Source organism: Cyclopterus lumpus, chromosome 14, assembly GCF_009769545.1.
Source record: "Cyclopterus lumpus isolate fCycLum1 chromosome 14, fCycLum1.pri, whole genome shotgun sequence".
Classification (NCBI taxonomy): domain Eukaryota; kingdom Metazoa; phylum Chordata; class Actinopteri; order Perciformes; family Cyclopteridae; genus Cyclopterus; species Cyclopterus lumpus.
In genome coordinates, this window is record NC_046979.1 from 15,451,773 (window position 1) to 15,468,397 (window position 16,625).

At 42.5% G+C, this 16,625-nt stretch overlaps 1 protein-coding gene across 1 annotated transcript; it reads right to left on the reverse strand.

Annotated features, from left to right (window-relative positions):
• Positions 1–1,735: 1,735 nt before the first annotated feature.
• LOC117742808 (gap junction delta-2 protein-like) lies at positions 1,736–16,354 on the reverse strand. The gene is made up of 2 exons (XM_034550446.1): positions 15,952–16,354; positions 1,736–2,600 (listed from the first exon to the last, which is right to left on the reverse strand). The coding sequence occupies exons 1-2, from the start codon at positions 16,020–16,022 to the stop codon at positions 1,736–1,738; spliced, it is 936 nt and encodes a 311-aa protein (XP_034406337.1). The 5' UTR covers positions 16,023–16,354.
• Positions 16,355–16,625: the final 271 nt, after the last annotated feature.

A 16,625-nucleotide genomic window follows, 5' to 3' on the forward strand; every position in this document is an offset into this window, starting at 1 on the left:
ACTTTTAAGTATTTTCAAACTGTGGTATTAGTGTAGTAGCAGTAAGATGTCTTTTGTATGTGTAAACAATCACAACATCCTGATACAAGTATAATAGCAGAATTTCACAATAATACCAACTATTTGTTAAACACAGCACAGCCATAATCTCTGTTTGCATAATAATTTATTCACATATCTTTTTTTACATACTTTATATTATTATTGCTGCAGTTCTGGAGCCTTTCAGGTATTCACTTTCAATATTCCCACAACGGGATTCTATGTTCATATCTCTTTATATTTTTCATCTTCATGCATGCTGAGTATTACATTTCACAGGAGCAGGATGCAAATAAATAAAACAGTCTCTTTTTAAGTTACATGTCATAATCTATCCATTCTATTAATGCTTCGGTAACATGCCTTTTTCAAAGTCCATAGGGGGAGGGGGCAAGGAAGGGGGGGGGGACTTTTCGGAACATATAGTCTCCATTAGAGGGTGAAGGCTGAACAAAGGGCACATTAATAATACATATTGTTAAAGCTGGCAATCTATGATTAATCTTCATTACCACCCAAACCCCTGATCCTCATCCAAGTGAAGCCCAACTACATCGCATAGGGAAAAAGGCTAAGTGTAGTTCTTACATGTTATCTATGTACACATACTTTGAAATATGGCACCAAATCAGCTTGTGAAAAAAAGCTTGAGGTTACACGTTAAAATATTTGTGACTACAATACTTTCTCCTGTTTAGCTGAAAAACTCTTTATATAACTCCATTCAGCCCCTTAGACAGCAATCACCAAAGTGGAAACACTGGCACACTTGTCTTGACTGCTTTCAGTTGGTTCTGGGAGTAAACAGTGTGCCTTGCAGGCATTGAGAGCATTGTGGTGCGTGACACAGTGTTGAAAAGTTAATCTAACTCATCTTCAATGCACCATGTGTCTCACTTAGAACAAATGCTCCCGGGCAATGTCAGTCTGCCGTATGATTGGCACCTACGAATATGAACAAGAGTGATGATTTTTAAGAAAAAAGCCTGGTACACTGACCACAAATACTGTGTTCCAGTTCCTGCTGAAAGCTTTAGTGCTGTTGGTTTTTGTGTTTTGCTTTGTGGGAATTTCTGACAACATGATTAAAAAGGTGCTTGTTTGTCCATCGAGTGACTTTACTCGAAGATCATGGACAATGACAAACAACGTCATCTTTCTCTCAGAAGCTCAGATTAGCTTAGCATTGAATTCTCTGACTTAAGTCAGACATTGGCTTTTTTTTCCCCCACTCACATGCGTATGCATGCACACGCTTAAGCTTTTGCATATGCACACATAATTGGAAAATGAAGGGATTATTTCTGACCTACAGCAAAGGCAAATAATGAAGATCTTCAAATGAGTCAACCTCAGACTATCTTTACAGTATTTTAATATGTTAGTAATTGCTCAATGTTGTCTGTTGGGTTCTTTGAAGGCACCTAGTGTCACCTAGGCATCATGTAAGTTCTTGGGTGTAACCTTTGTTACAGCAAGACAGTAGCCTTTTTAGGAGGGGGGTCCTGCCCTCCTGAAGTGTCAAAGACTTTGTGAATTGATGCTTCGTCCCGACTACACAGAGTCCGTCTGTGCTCCTGAATAATAATGCAGTGGTGATTTTTGTGCCCTAATGATCGGGGGTCCTGGGCCAGGGAAAAGCTCTTCTCCAAAATGTAAGAGGTCCTCGAGCCCCCAGGCAGAGGAGCCTCTGTCAGACGTAGGCTGACTCACTAGACTGGGTCCTGCCCAGGTTGGGGGCCTGGGACAGGTGTGAAACATCCTTCTTACGGACTTCACAGATGGACTTCCTTCGGGCCTGCGCCCCTCGGATGGCCGTCTTTATCTTCCTCCAGCCAAGGTGGTTGAGCTCAGCCAGGTTGAGCAACACACAAATGCCGCTCACTGCAAACATAAAGACCAGAAACACAGTCTTTTCTGTGGGACGAGAGACGTAACACTCCACCTCCTTCACGCATGGGTAGCGATCACACTCAAACATCCCTGGCACATTGAAACCGTACAGGAAGTACTGGCCAGCCAGGAAGCCGATCTCCAGTGCATTGCGGAACACCACCTGGATGACGTAGAAACGGGAGATGCCTTCCTGCCGTCGCACTTTCGCACTCTTGTGTGTTTGAGGGAGTCCCCGGGGTCCGTTGGGGATCTCCTTGACCTCCAGGCAGTCGTGATCCTCCTTACTGCTGTCGGGGTGCACCAGGATGCCGTTGATGTTGCGAGAGTGAAGCTTGCGAGCGTGATGGTCATGATGGCGGCCGTGGTGACCGTGACCGGGGTGGTCCATGTAAGGGTGCAGGAGAGAGTAGCTTCGGTCACGCGCTTTAGCAGACTGGTGAACAGAATACGTGATGAAGCACAGGCTCGGCGTGCACACCAGGATGATCTGAAAGACCCAATAGCGGATGTGCGAGATGGGGAAGGCCTTGTCATAACAAGCCTGGTTGCAGCCGGGCTGCATGGTGTTACAGATGAACATGATTTGCTCGTCCTCGTACACCTTCTCCCCCACTATGCCTACTATTAGGATACGGAAAATCACCACCACTGTCAGCAGGATCCTGCAGAGAGACAGAAGGAGAAGGAAAGGGCAGGATGGGGAGGGGGTGAAAGGGAGACAGGCAATGTCAGTTAGTAAGGAACAAATGCACAGGCTCAGGAAATACCTGGCTATGATTCTGACCATTTAAAATTGATTGCAGGTCTTTGGTTTAACATAATCAAAATGCTGATGCTTTGTTCATGTTGGACGCTAAAACAATTTCAGATCAACAGAAGGAAAATAGGTTTCAGGCAAGATGTCGGACCAAACTATTTGTGTGTGCTCATGGGTATGTTCATGCATGAATGTGTGTGTGCCTGTGTTATCTCACAGCTGCTGTTACAAACAACACGGTGGGATGGTAGAGGTGAACTCTAAATAACGTGCACACATATACACTCACTAAAGAGACTGAACAGGAGGGGTCGTCCGAAGGTAAAGGTGATTTCACACTCAGTGTGAGGGACTGCACATACATGCTTTAACAGTGATTGCCATTCACCAATCCATTGAAATAAGGATTAGTGTCAAATGAGTTGTGAGTATTTGTCCGATAATATTATGTCCTGCCTTCACTCGTATTCTATCGCACATCTCTTAACACATATTAAACTTAACTTAAACCGTATTTATATATGTAAAAATTACATATTTACATATATATGAAATTTGTCCTCTGCATTTAACCCATCCTTAATTATTAAGGAGCAGTGGGCTGCTGTGAAAGTGCCCGGGGAGCAACTGGGGGTTCAGTGTCTTGCTCAAGGACACTTCGACATGCAACTAATGGGGGGAGCGGGGATCGAACCGGGTACCTTCTGGTTACGGGACAACCACCTCATCCCCATGAGCTACAGCCGCCCCGTACTGTTGTACCAATGACCTCTTTTTGACCTCTCTAAACGGCATCTCCTGTTCCCAGTGTCACGGTAAGAGTGCTGATTATTAGCAGCATAGTGCTGAAACATATATGCTGAAACATACATGTGGCAGGTTCTAAAAACTGGGGGGACTTCCCGATGAGGCTCATTAGTGCATTGCTGCAGTTAGTGAGAGCTGTGTCCAGGGGCTGAGAGGATCTCGAGGGCAGTGCGGCTGCTTTTCAAGGCCTCTGAGAGACTGGTGTGCTGTACTGTTATCTTCTGGTGTCGATCCAGCAGGAGCACTGCGGAGGAGGACTGGGGCTTTAGTGCTGCACTGTCAGCTCTTTCTAATGAGCGAGGAAAGCCTGCACATCATGGGGCTCCCTGGTATTTATGCCACAATGCAGTGGATGTGCACACTCCCCTGCGTGGCGGAGCCAATTACTTAGAACACACTTGTTTCCAAGTCCAAGAGGGGCCACCCAAGGCAACCAGAGGGACGGAGATAGATGGGAGTTGGCCCCAGGTGGGTTAGAACAACTGGGGTAAATGGTGACATCATTCAAGTGATGTAACATAATACAATTCATTTGCATGTGTATATGTACTTGAAAAGTTATTCTTTTTTAAGTCTGTGTCAAATGAGACTCTAAAGTATAGCATTGAATTAGTCCTCAAACATTCCCACCACCGCTTTCCACGTCCAGTTACCACAGCAACCAGCAAGTTAGTGAAAGGTATAGGAGAGACAAAGGTTGTAGACACTTTGTAGACACAAACAAGGATTACATTGAGAGAAAATGTAATTGTTTCCTTGGGGAGGAAACAAATAAATGTCTTCCAATGAGGCGGTTCAGGATAGTTCAGAGGTAGAGGAGAGAAATACGTGATAGCGTGAAACAGACCTAAAATAGAGCAGCGCGCCGCTGCAGGACTGTTCCTTCTCCACCTGCGAGAGCATGCCTGTGTGTGTGTGTGTTTGTGTGTGTGTGTGTGTGTGTGTGTGCAAGACAGACACGAGGACACAGAGACAAAGAGGGAAAGTCAGCCATGTGTGTGACTTGTGCAAAATGGCAAACATGTTCGGTCGTCATTGCTCGGAGCAGCTGTGAGCATATACTGTATGCTACACTGACTTTCAGTATGTTCAGCAATACAACAGAAAAAAGCTTCTCTGCACCTTTGGTCTTTTAAATGTGATAAATGCGAGTCGCGTATGTGATTTACATTCAGTCACTTTGGGATCCTTTGCTGTGAGCCGAAGGGTCTGCCTTCACTGCGGGGTTGACAGCAGTGGATTTGACCAAAACGCTGATATTGATGGTGCTCTGTACCACGAGGAGTCCTTTGACGCATTCTGCTCAACGAGATAGAAATCTGTGATCGACACTGCTCATTTATATGCAAATATTTGTTTAGGAAATACGACTCATGTTCAGTGTCAGTGTGAGAATCTGCGGCTCTGGATGCAGATTTAAAACGATATATAGAAGGCAGCTTACAGCACGTCTGCATTCACTGTTCTATTCAAGGTCTAAAGCAGACCTAATTATCGTGTCAGTGATAATTACTACATCATAATAGCATTAACTGAATGTCACGAAGTCCGCCTGCTGTCCACATCTCTATATAGTGACACAAGCTCACAGGCTGGACAGTTCTTTCATAGTAAAAATAAAAACATCCACTCTTTCAAATGCTTTTTAGAATAAATTTTCTATTTATGATGTTGTAAAGTAACTTCTGCAGATTAAAGATACATAGGACATTGTACTGTGATCAAGCCTCAGATGCTGTACTGTAATCCAGGTCCATTGAGGTTAATTTTAGCAGACTTTCAATGTGTACATTTGAGTTGTTGTTTAGGGTCTTTAACTTACACCACATGCATGGCATACTCTGTTTCAGCATATACTCAGACAGGAACCAGAAGTACCAGAAATTGTTTCTCTACTCATTAAGAAATGAAACTATGATGCAGTCTATTTACATTGATCCCAACTCATTTTGGTGCCTTTTTCATTAAACTTCTATGAATGTATAAAAGCAGCACATCAGCACTTTCAACTGGTTTTCAATGCTCGGTGCAGCATATATAAATAAAGTTCAGTGACTATAAATAAAACATGCTTTATACATACACCAGGGAAGAGATAGACTCCACGGGGTTGGACACAACCCACTGATGTGTGGCGTTTTAATTGAGGGTAAACCTGTATCTCCTCCATAAATGAGACCATCTGCAGGAGTCATTGTGGAATCATTGCGAAATTTTACATAAACAAAAAGTTGTGGCAGTGGGGATTAACAACAAGCTGTTGTTTGAGCTCTCGTTGTATCCGCCTTCCATAGGTCCATTTCAAGCCATTTGACCACTGCAGCTTTATTCACCTTAACAGTTAGTAGGTTCAGACGTACTTATGGACTTTCCTTTGATAGTAAACTTTTCTAAAGTACTGTACTGCAGATATTGCATCTATACTTGTTTGTTGGGCAGATTTATGTCGTTAAAATGTCCAAGATATTGCAAGTATTGAGTGTTGTGCTGTGTGTGTGTGTGTGTGTGTGTGTGTATTTGTGTGTGTGTGTGTGTGTGTGTGTGTATTTGTGTGTGTGTGTGTGTGCGTGTGTGTGTGTGTGTACTCTACTGCTGGATAACAGGATAATCAGCATGGAGCAGATTGCTGCATTAGCAGAAAGTAGTGGACGAAGGTTATCTGCAAACATCAGTGTTTTAAGTGCTGCAGGGTAACGAGCCAATACTGTACATTGGGGCAGATTGGGACTGGACAGCCTGAACCTGCAGAATATTCAATATCTACCATAAATGAGGAAAGATATGTTATGCTGTAGCTAACCCGAGGGGAGAGAATATCAAAATAAGGCAGAGTTGATTTAATACAGTGCATTCTGTCTCTATCACACGGTTCCTTTAACATTCCCACATCCGTCACCTTATCACCTCATTTCAACTCTCTGGAGGACCTCCCTTCAGATCAATCACTTCATTTTTGCAGACTTTCTAAATCCCTGACACTGTGTCAGGGATCCAATAAGATTTGTAATAAAAGGAATGGAGTCTGTTTTCCTGGATTGGGCTCACGGTTATTTTCAAATGTTCACAATTTCCTTGTGCTGCATCAGTGACAGCTGGTATTTTCATAAAGTGCAAAGACCAACAGCTCACAGACAAGCTAACATTGATAAAGGGACGACGAGAAGAGGAAGTAAAGACAGTGACGTTATGCCTCGCTGCTGTGTAACTATACAAACTGATGGGTAGGCAGCTGATTGACCTGTGAGAGTGTGTACAGGTAATGGTAGCTGCTCTTCAGCTGGTGTGTCGGCTGGACATGCAGGCACTGTCTCTCCCAGAGGCTTTTACACACACACACACACACACACACACACACACACACACGTTCATTCATACAGCAGCTGCTGTCGCCAGCCTTAAGGGACAACAATTGCCTCGAGCACAACAGCAGATGCATTGGGAAACACACACACACACACACACACACACACACACACACATACACACATACACACACATTGTGAATATAAATTAGCCTTTAAATGATATGAGTCAAACATACAAAGTATATTTGCACATATACACAGACTCTCCCTACAGTGAGCCGTCCTCTGAAGGACTGGCTAAGTGCAGTATTATCTGAAGAGAGACCCTGAGTAAAAATACTCTTTCCTCCCGAATGCTCTCAATAATAAGCTCCACTGATTGCTGATGGCAGCACATAATGAATAAAGACCGTACCAGGTACAGAAATTAGGCAGCTTAATTATCACAGTGCAGGCATTTCTTCCCACTCGCTCCTCGTCCTCTGTTCCTCTCTCAAACTGTTTTAATAGTTTTAGGTCTTGCCAACGTATCAGACGGGCTGCGTGACCGCCTGAGGGGCCACTAGGAGCCAGCGTGACAAATACATTCATATGAAGCTAAACTTGTGTGGTGGTTCACTCACTTCAAGCCTCTTTTTTAAATACTTATCAGCGAGAATGTACTACATAAATGGTTTGAGCATACTGTCAGCCTCTTTCTGATATTTATTATTTTACAAACAAATCACAGAGGTCTTGTCAAGCTGTGAACATCCTCTGTGCCACAACATGTGCAGAAATGTAATTATCTCACTCGCTCATTCAACAACTCTGAAGGAAATGACTTCCAGCTGCTTTTCAGGAATGAAGGAGGAAACAGAGGGCGACGCTTCAGGTAACTGCCTCAATTAAACCTAGGCTGAGAGAGACATAGGTCTCAGGTTTGAGTTATGATAATGTCTCACGATGAACATATGCTAGGATCTCTTTTTGTTTTTTTTCTAAAGCTAAACTACTTTGCGAATAGATAAATGAACAATCGGCCAAAGCTGACGGATTTTGTGTTTGAAGATATTTCTAATAATTCATTGCACAGCCCAACCATGCATGCCAGTGTATACCAGATGCAGCCTTCTTCCATCCCATTCGTCTTTATGCATCTAAAATATCCCTTTCATCTGAATTTTAGTCAAAATAGATTTACACTGATGCCTTTAACATTGTTCCACCTGGTCATTAAAAATTGCGAACATCCCACTTTGACAAATAACCAAACTGAGCCCAGATTTGTCTGATTATATGTTAGGTTCGATATAGATTCAAGTGAATGGAAGACTTTGTGGGAAATGATATATGTTATCCAGCTCCCTAGACCCTATATGAATCATATATAGTCCCTCTGAACCGATCAATTATAGATGATGTGAACACAAATTGCTTCCCAGGAGAAATTTAAGTATTATTCTGTTTAAATTAAACATATACAGTTATTTTATCATGCATTTCCCCCCCTTTCAGTTGTGGTTAACTGGAATTACATGGCGAACCTCACAGTTAATTAACATGTCTGCTAAAGTTGTTATCATGGTTTATTAACATGTCACGTGATGCAGGCTTTTAGGAGTTGTGGTTAATATTGTGTGGAGTGAATGTAATACAAAATGGCACTCATAAATATACTTTTTTTTTTTTTTTTTTTAAGTTTCTTGCAGGATCGTTATCTTGACTAAATGAAACACAGCAGATTTCAACAGATGTAACGTCAGCTGTGACGTTACTGCAAACACATTAAGACACCGATTATTGATATGCCAGTGTGATGCCACCTGGCTGTTGCTGATAATTGTTACAATAACTTTTTACGTGGCAGCAAAAATGTGTTTGCCACACCCCGATCTTAACTTTAGTAAGCAGAGTTTTAACATTAATCTCATTCAGATCAGCTACTCTGAAAATGTAAAGTACACTAACCCCACTATAAAGAAAAGATCATGCAAAAACACGTTCAGGCATCTGTGGACTTCCCAAACATAATAGCTAACTGTACTATCTTCATGGAGATAACTCAATTAAAACATGCATCAATTAACTGCTAATGCAACAAATTATAAAATGACACAAGATGTACAGTTGATATTGTTGCCTCACATTCTTTATTTTCCAAAACAACTTTTATTTAGTCTTAATTAAGAACATGTCTCTATCAAAAAGTGCATTTTATTTTCCGATACATGGATTGTTATTCATTGGACTACATTCATTATTTATTGTTTATTTGAACAAACCCACAGCAGTTCAACAATCTTGACTATATTGTATCTTAACCATACAGTCAGATGTCTAAGACTGATGTATTTATATTTGTTATATTTATTCTAAAATACAAAGGTTCAAAATCACATCTCGGTACAGTCTACTTTTAGCTGCCTTTATGATCTTGAAAATAGAGCCATTAATTATAACCCAAAACATTGCACTGCACTTCTGGTTTAGGAGAGTTGTGGAATCTAAAAGCCATTAAAATGAATGAAGTTCTGTCCTAACCTAGTTAGGGAATTCAAACATGTAATTGAAATAAAGAACGTTTCAGTTATGTATAAGGAAACATTACACGCCCGGTGAAGCTCATACACACACCATCAATATGTTGCTGAAATGAATAATAGCCTGCGCTGGATGAACGCTGAGCTCAGCTTTACTGGCAAAATCCCCCCGTCGAACAGTGTAATCAATAACATTCAACATCAAGGATTGCTACACAAATAAACTAATGACAACTCCAGATGAGCAGAGAAATGGTTTCATTTGAAAGACAGTCCCGCTCCTTGCCAAAGGATGATGGATGACTAATCCTGTCCAACACTGAAATATCACTCCCATTGTTTGGCTTTGCAACACAATCCTCCCGGGCAGTATAGATTAATGTTTTTTTTACAGGAAGCTTATCATTAATGATACATGAAATATACTCTTGTTCACTAGTAGACAAGATGATGCCCTCAATTATTCTGGGAGAAGAAGTAGGGTTCCCGTCTCAAATTAGGATATCTGCTTCTTGTCGATATCCTGACCTATTTAGGCAAAGTGGAGAGAGCACACGAAGACTGCTGGAGGGAACAACTTCTAGACCGTCTATTTATTTTGCTTTTAGGGCGAGCAAACAAGGACGCAGAGCTATTTGGCTTCATCAAACCTTTCAAGACCGTCCATTCTCGGGCTGTTAACATAAACAAAGAGCTACATGGTATGCTATACACCACTTTGTCCATTCCATTAAAAGGCTGGACAAATCTTCATACATTTTTAATGAATGACTTGAAAGTCAGTTGCAACTTACAACAAGGGCCACGTAACATTTATTAAGATTTTATGAAGTACTTATAACGCTTGTGTGGAGTGATAGATGTTTAATAATAGATGTCACTTTTACGGAGGAAAAACATCAAATAAAAAGGTAAATGGAGATAGATTTATTTTACAGAGTGCATAAATGATATATGAACAAAATTTGATCACAAATAGTTCCTTCCATTTTTAACAACAGAGAGCTTCCGCCTCTTATTAAAGGTGTTGTTTATTCAGATATACCTGCACTGCTGTGTTTGCATAGATGGTTAATATTGCATATAATTTCTCTCAGGATGTCCTCGTCCTCATCTCTTATGAGAGCTACAGTGAGAGCATTACATTCATGAATGTTAAATTAAAACACACAAAGGTCTTGTGTATTTTTAGAAGTCCTCCTTATTGCAGAGGACACATATTGTGTGTGTGTGTGTGTGTGTGTGTGTGTGCGTGTGTGTGCGTATGTGTGTGTGTGTGTGTGTGCAGACTGTTTCCTCAGCAGCAGGGTCAGTCAGCAGCAGCTCCAGAGGAAGGAGCTCTGACACAGATTCTCAGCATTGAACCACTGCAGTGGGAGAACTTCTCTTCCTTTCTCTGACTCCTCCCCCCTCTAAGGATGCCCCCCCCCCCCCCCGTATCCTTTTTGTTCTACGGCTCACATCCTCTCCTCTCTATTCTTCCATCCGGCAGCCCTTCTCATTTTTTGATCACTCACTCCAGTCCTCCATTATCTCCACCTCTCTTTTTTTCACTCTGCTTGTCTTTGGCACTGACCTCACTACAGCATTGCAGTGTAGGGGAAGATGCATCAACTCACTTCCTTTCTTCCATCCTACCTGCAAGGTGTAGTATAACTCAACCCCAGAGGTTTCATGCTCTCACAGTTGAGCACACATACAAGCACACCTGTGGTCTGCAAAACACCTGAGCACCACTTGTGAAAAAGAATGTCATATTTTAATATTCCGCATGTGTATAGTACATATCATTTTTTGCATACAGTATTTAGAACGGAGAAGTTAAATAAAAATATGTACTGAAGGGATTCATAGTAGACAAAGTGAATCGTTTGTAGTGTTGCGTGGACGAAGCTCGATTGACAACGTAGTCAAGTTGTGAATACCGGTCTGATAAGAGTGAATGATATATGGTACAAAAGTGTATGTAAATTAATAATAAATGTAACATTTTTTAATTGTAGAAAGAAGACTTGATTATATTGTAAAGTGCTACACCAGACCTACCAACAAATCTCTGTCTCAGTTCAATATTTATTGCAAACCTGTTGCTATATATTTACCGTACTAAGTGTCAATTAGTCATTATGTGTACAACATTGTGAGACATATTAGACAACTGCAAACATTATCAAGGCTGCTGGTGTTATATTTCAAACAAATACGCCAGTATATCAACATATTACCATATCAACAATTTATTAATTTTGGTCACAAAAGTCTGTTCTGTAGAAGTCTTTGGGAGGTATGCTGTGTAACAACATGCTGCTTTGAAAGTCAGTCAACACAGAGTCTCTGCAAAGAAATTATTTAAAGGAATATTTGCAGGTATGCAAGTACAAGTACTGTATGCTTCCCTACAAATTCTGATCAAATAGGTTTTTACGATATACATAAATATATCATTAGTCCTGGTTGTGTTCTCACCGGTTGGCAGCTTACCTCTGCCCTTCAATAGAAGAAATGCCATTCATTTATTTAATTAACACTGAGTGAAATACATTTAGACATTTAAGCCATACTGAACTGTCAGTAATCTAATGCTGAATATACAGTAAATTTAGTTTGGGCTAGAGAATGATGTTAATGCAGCCTTGACAATGATTTATCTCACTGTGTCATCATGATTACAGTCATTGGTTATCCATGCACACGCTGTACATTGCCCAGTTAGAAGTCAGGCATATAGAAATCACAATACACAATACAAACACGTTATTCTTCGAATGAGTCACAATATGCAAGCCACCTGTGGTTAGTTAGAGGCACAGAAGCAACTCTCAATTTGTCTGTCTCTTTCAAAGACCATAATTAAGCTAACCTATGCCGCTGCGTAGAGATGGTCTATTTCTATTTTTAACACTGGTGTGTCGCCTCGGCTAATTATCTATCCCATGCCAGGGCATAGGTTAGCTTAAGACCTACAATTAAGAAGGAGCTTAATTGTAGCTGGATAAGACAGTCTAGACACCCGACAATGCTATCTGACAGTGTCTCGTGGTGGAACTACGTCCTCACGTTGCGAGAGAGAAGGCTGGCACTCAAACAGATGACCGACATGCAACCATGTTCCAAAGTTTTGATGCAGGGGAGACTTTTCAGCCATGGGGAGACATCACTGTTCTGCTCTTTGGAACTGCATCCTCTGAACTGCAAGCGCACACATGCAAACTCTTTCAAAGAAACTAGACAGGCTGAACATCCTATACGTGATGCCATCTAGCGGTTGCTGCATGCTCCGGCCACACCCCGTGAAGCGCAGGACTTCACAATGCACAACAGTGCACACATCACAGTTGATTGTGTTCACAAGTGCAACGGACCACACCTGACCACACCCAACTGGGCTGTTGGGTGTGGTCAGTGGTGCAACAGACTTGAACCTTTCAACCCATAGAGGTCAGTGCAACAATTTTGACTCCATACTTGATTTAGTGTGGAGTTGCTCATTAACAGTCTCGGAGGCATCTTCACAGCACAAAACTGTGCGAGTGGTGAACAATTCTCCAACTTGCTGGTACATCCAAAGACATCATTCTGATCATTTAAATGTTAAGTGTAATTGATTTCCTGACCATGCAGGCACATGCTTAGGATTAGGAATCAAGTCTTTATCTTTAGTAGTTTTAGTGTTATTGCTTAGATTGTCTAAGAACATCTAATGTCTGAAAATGCCTGTCTACAGGTAAAAAGCCAAGACCCAGAACCCACTTAATGATAATTGCTACACCCTAACCTGCGGTCTCTGTCAACCAAACTGCATAAGTACTCTCCAGTACATTTATTGAAATATCTTGCAAACAAGCTAGCTAAAGGGACAACATTAAAATCTTGCTTGACAAAAAAAACAAGTTAAGGGATCTACAGCCTGAGATACTCACAAAATACTGTACAAAGTGATTCCAAAGACAATGTTTCTTGACTCGCATAGCATAGACAAGCAGAGTAGAGAGAGGGAACCTCATTGGAAAGCAGCTAATATTACAGCTAATGCCCTAGGGTCAACTAGAGAGCCGTGTAGGACACACACAGTCTGAGGGAAGCCAAAACACATAGGGATCATTTACAGAGCAGTTCACTATGTTCAGCACAGGAGGAAATATAGCTGGTGATACAAACTACTCACTGGATGAAGAAATTATTTTACTGGTTGATAATATCGTTACACAATCTGATGTCACCTTGGAGGTTTTCACAGTTTAATCTAGTAGATTCATATGAAGAACAAAAAACTGGTGCACAAAGAACTATTTTAAATTGATCCACTGCTCATTTAACTAGATGTATTTGAGGTATTCAGGGAACCCTTTTAAATGTTCAACCAGTGAAGTGCATAATCACCATATAGCTCAAATTAAGCATATAAGAGGAAGCCATTATATCATCAGAGTGTTCATTTGACTTTTGAAAGAGGTAGCAGACAAATTGAGAGTTGCCTCTGTGCCTCTGGAAAACAAACTGTAGGTGGCTTACAGTCATTGAATCATCCAATGATGACCCTGTGCTCACAGGGTATTGCTGATTCAGCTGCCAGGACTGGATTTTAAAGCTGCATTAAGTAATTTTTGACCACTAGGGGGCGGAAAGACTCCAGAAAAGTTCACAACCGTTAGCAATTAGCTTATGAAGTTGTTATGGCTAACATGTTAGCAAACAGTTGCCTACTTACAAATCCAGCAGAAACAGAGCAACACGGACATCCCTTTGGTCTCCTTTTTCTGGCCACCTGTTGAATGTAATTCCAATATTCACTGGCGTTTAGCCCTTGTTTGGTCTCCCAGCGCATGAATTATGACTCTTTTTGGCTTCTTAAATGTTCACCATCTTCACCAATTACTTCGGCTCTTTGCCATTTTGCGCTGTACAGTTAGCAAACAATTAGCTGATTTTAGCTTCTGGGTTGGGAGCGGCGGCCCACGGTCGTGTATGAACAGACATTGTTTTGTTTTTTGTCGCTCTGGACACCAAAACAATGAGCTGAAAATGTCTGGTAGCTCTGTAGAGCTTCGTAGTGAGTTGTTGATTCTCAGTGATACCGGCAATACTACCAATCCCGTAAGCAGGAGGGAGTCGTATGATTAATGCCACAAAATGTTCTTAATGCATCTTTAAATCAAGTCAACATGCTATATTATATGCAGGTTTTCGTTCCGTCTGTGGACTAGACCAGGTGATTTCATTGTTTAAGGCACTTTCAACCACAGAGGAAGAACTCACTGAAATGACTTGGTGTAGTGTTTGATTGGAAAGAAAATCTCCATTGCACATGGTTTCAGATCCCTGATCATCAGAAGTTTTGCAATAATGCGGCTCACATCATCTCTGTTGCTCGGATGCAGTTACAATGTCACTGATTCTGAAGGATAAAGTCTAATGGCTCTGTGCACACAGTGCTTAGTGTAGTCAATAAAGGCATGAGCCAATTTTCACTCCTTTAACACACACACACACACACACACACACACACACACACACACACGCACACACACACACACACACACACACACACACACACACACACACACACACACACACACACACAGACACACACGCACGCACGCACACACACACACACACACACACGGGCACACACACACACACACACACACAGACACAGACCCCTGGAGCAGAGAGAAGATTAGGCCATGCCCTTGTTGCGGACTACCTGAGGTTGGGTTAATGAGCACAGCAGTGCAGACAAATTCTTAGTCTTTCATGGCTTTGGTTTTTTTTCATTCCGAAAAGCAATTTTCAAATGACAAATCTATACATCCGGGTTTCCCTTTGACACACTTTTCCCAAATGAGCATCCCAGCGTGACATTTGGATTGTGCTTAATGGGTGGAAAGATTCCTGCTTTTAATTAATCACACAGAGATGATGTGGAGCACACTTTTCACACAGATTGTACAGCATGTCTCCATGGCATGTCTCCACTGCTAATCAAACTAAAAGCTCATCTGTTCAACCTCCACCACAAAACCATTCTCACACCAAATATGAGAAAAGATCAAATCAGACTTTCACTATATGCAAATAAGTGTCTGCTGATAAGGACAAATTGAATGAACTTGACGGGGGGCGTTGTCTCAAGTTCACACAGAGTTTAGAGCCATTTACTCCCCCTTTGATTCTACTTTCCACACCTGCTTGCTCACCATCCTTTCATCTTCCGCACCTCTGCTCTCCTCTCACTCCCACTCCCCTCTCCTCCTTCTGTCCTATTGCTCTGTGGCCAAAGCATCAAGCGTGATCTATCAATAGCTAGGCTATTAGGTATCAACACAGGAACCTCTCTGAATTAACCATAACGCCCAGAAAAGCCTGCTTGATTATGCTCAATAAGTTTATCCTTTAACCAATGATGGGTTGTGGAGGACAGGGGTGAGGAGAGCAGGGAGGCAGTGATGACTGTGGGGGACTGTAGAACAGAGGAGAGCACTGGGACAAGCCTGAGGAAGGGGAGGGGGCGGGGGGGGGGGGGGGGGGTCATCAACTGATACAGAATAACACATACTGTACACAAAAGAACCCAGCTCATCAGTGTAAACAAAACCAGAAATTAAAACCTTTACAGTCTTACCTTCCAATCATGGTAGAGTGCTGCTGGACAGCCGCCTCCAGCAGCCTCTCTAAAATGGTCCATTCCCCCATGGTGACGGAAAGGTTGCAGGGCTCTCAGAAGAAGCAGGGCTTGGGGAGCCGACCCCTTTTTCTCCGGCGGACCCCTTCTCCTTACACTTCCTCCAAGGACGGACTGTGATCTTGTAGACCTACCAGCCGGCAGGGGTACACCCAACCCCGTCCCCGCTGCAGCTCCCTTTGTGACCTCTACACGTTGACCCGGCCGATCAGCAGCGTGTCTTTGACTGTGTGCATGAGAGTGAGCGTCTTCTCCCGGGCCTGTCCCGCTGTGCTTCTCTTCCTGGTGGAGGAGAGGTGCTGAGCTGATTGCCTCCCCCTCCTCTCTCCCTCAGCCTCTTCCCTTCTCCCCCTCCCCTGTGCAGTGATGCTTGTCCTCCCCCTGCCGCACCACTCCGTTCTGCGCTACAGCATATGCTATAGCTCACTGTATGACAGCCATGATCACCCTCTCCTTTCCACTTGCCTCGCTCTTTCCCCCCTCTTCCTCCCCTGTCCCTGCCTTCGTCCTCCACCCTACCCCCAGGGCACTCCTTGTACTTTACCTGCACCCCTTGCCATCAGAGCTGCTCTGCGCTCCTCCTTGCATTGTGTAGGATCTTTGCCTTTGCTGCA

What these genes read in the sequence shown, in the direction of transcription:
- LOC117742808 (XM_034550446.1), bottom strand. Translation starts at nt 16,022, where the DNA reads ATGGGGGAATGGACCATTTTAGAGAGGCTGCTGGAGGCGGCTGTCCAG. An exon ending in CACTCTACCATGATTGGAAG is followed by an intron (nt 2,601 to 15,951) that starts GTAAGACTGTAA and finishes GTCTCTCTGCAG; the next exon opens with GATCCTGCTGACAGTGGTGG.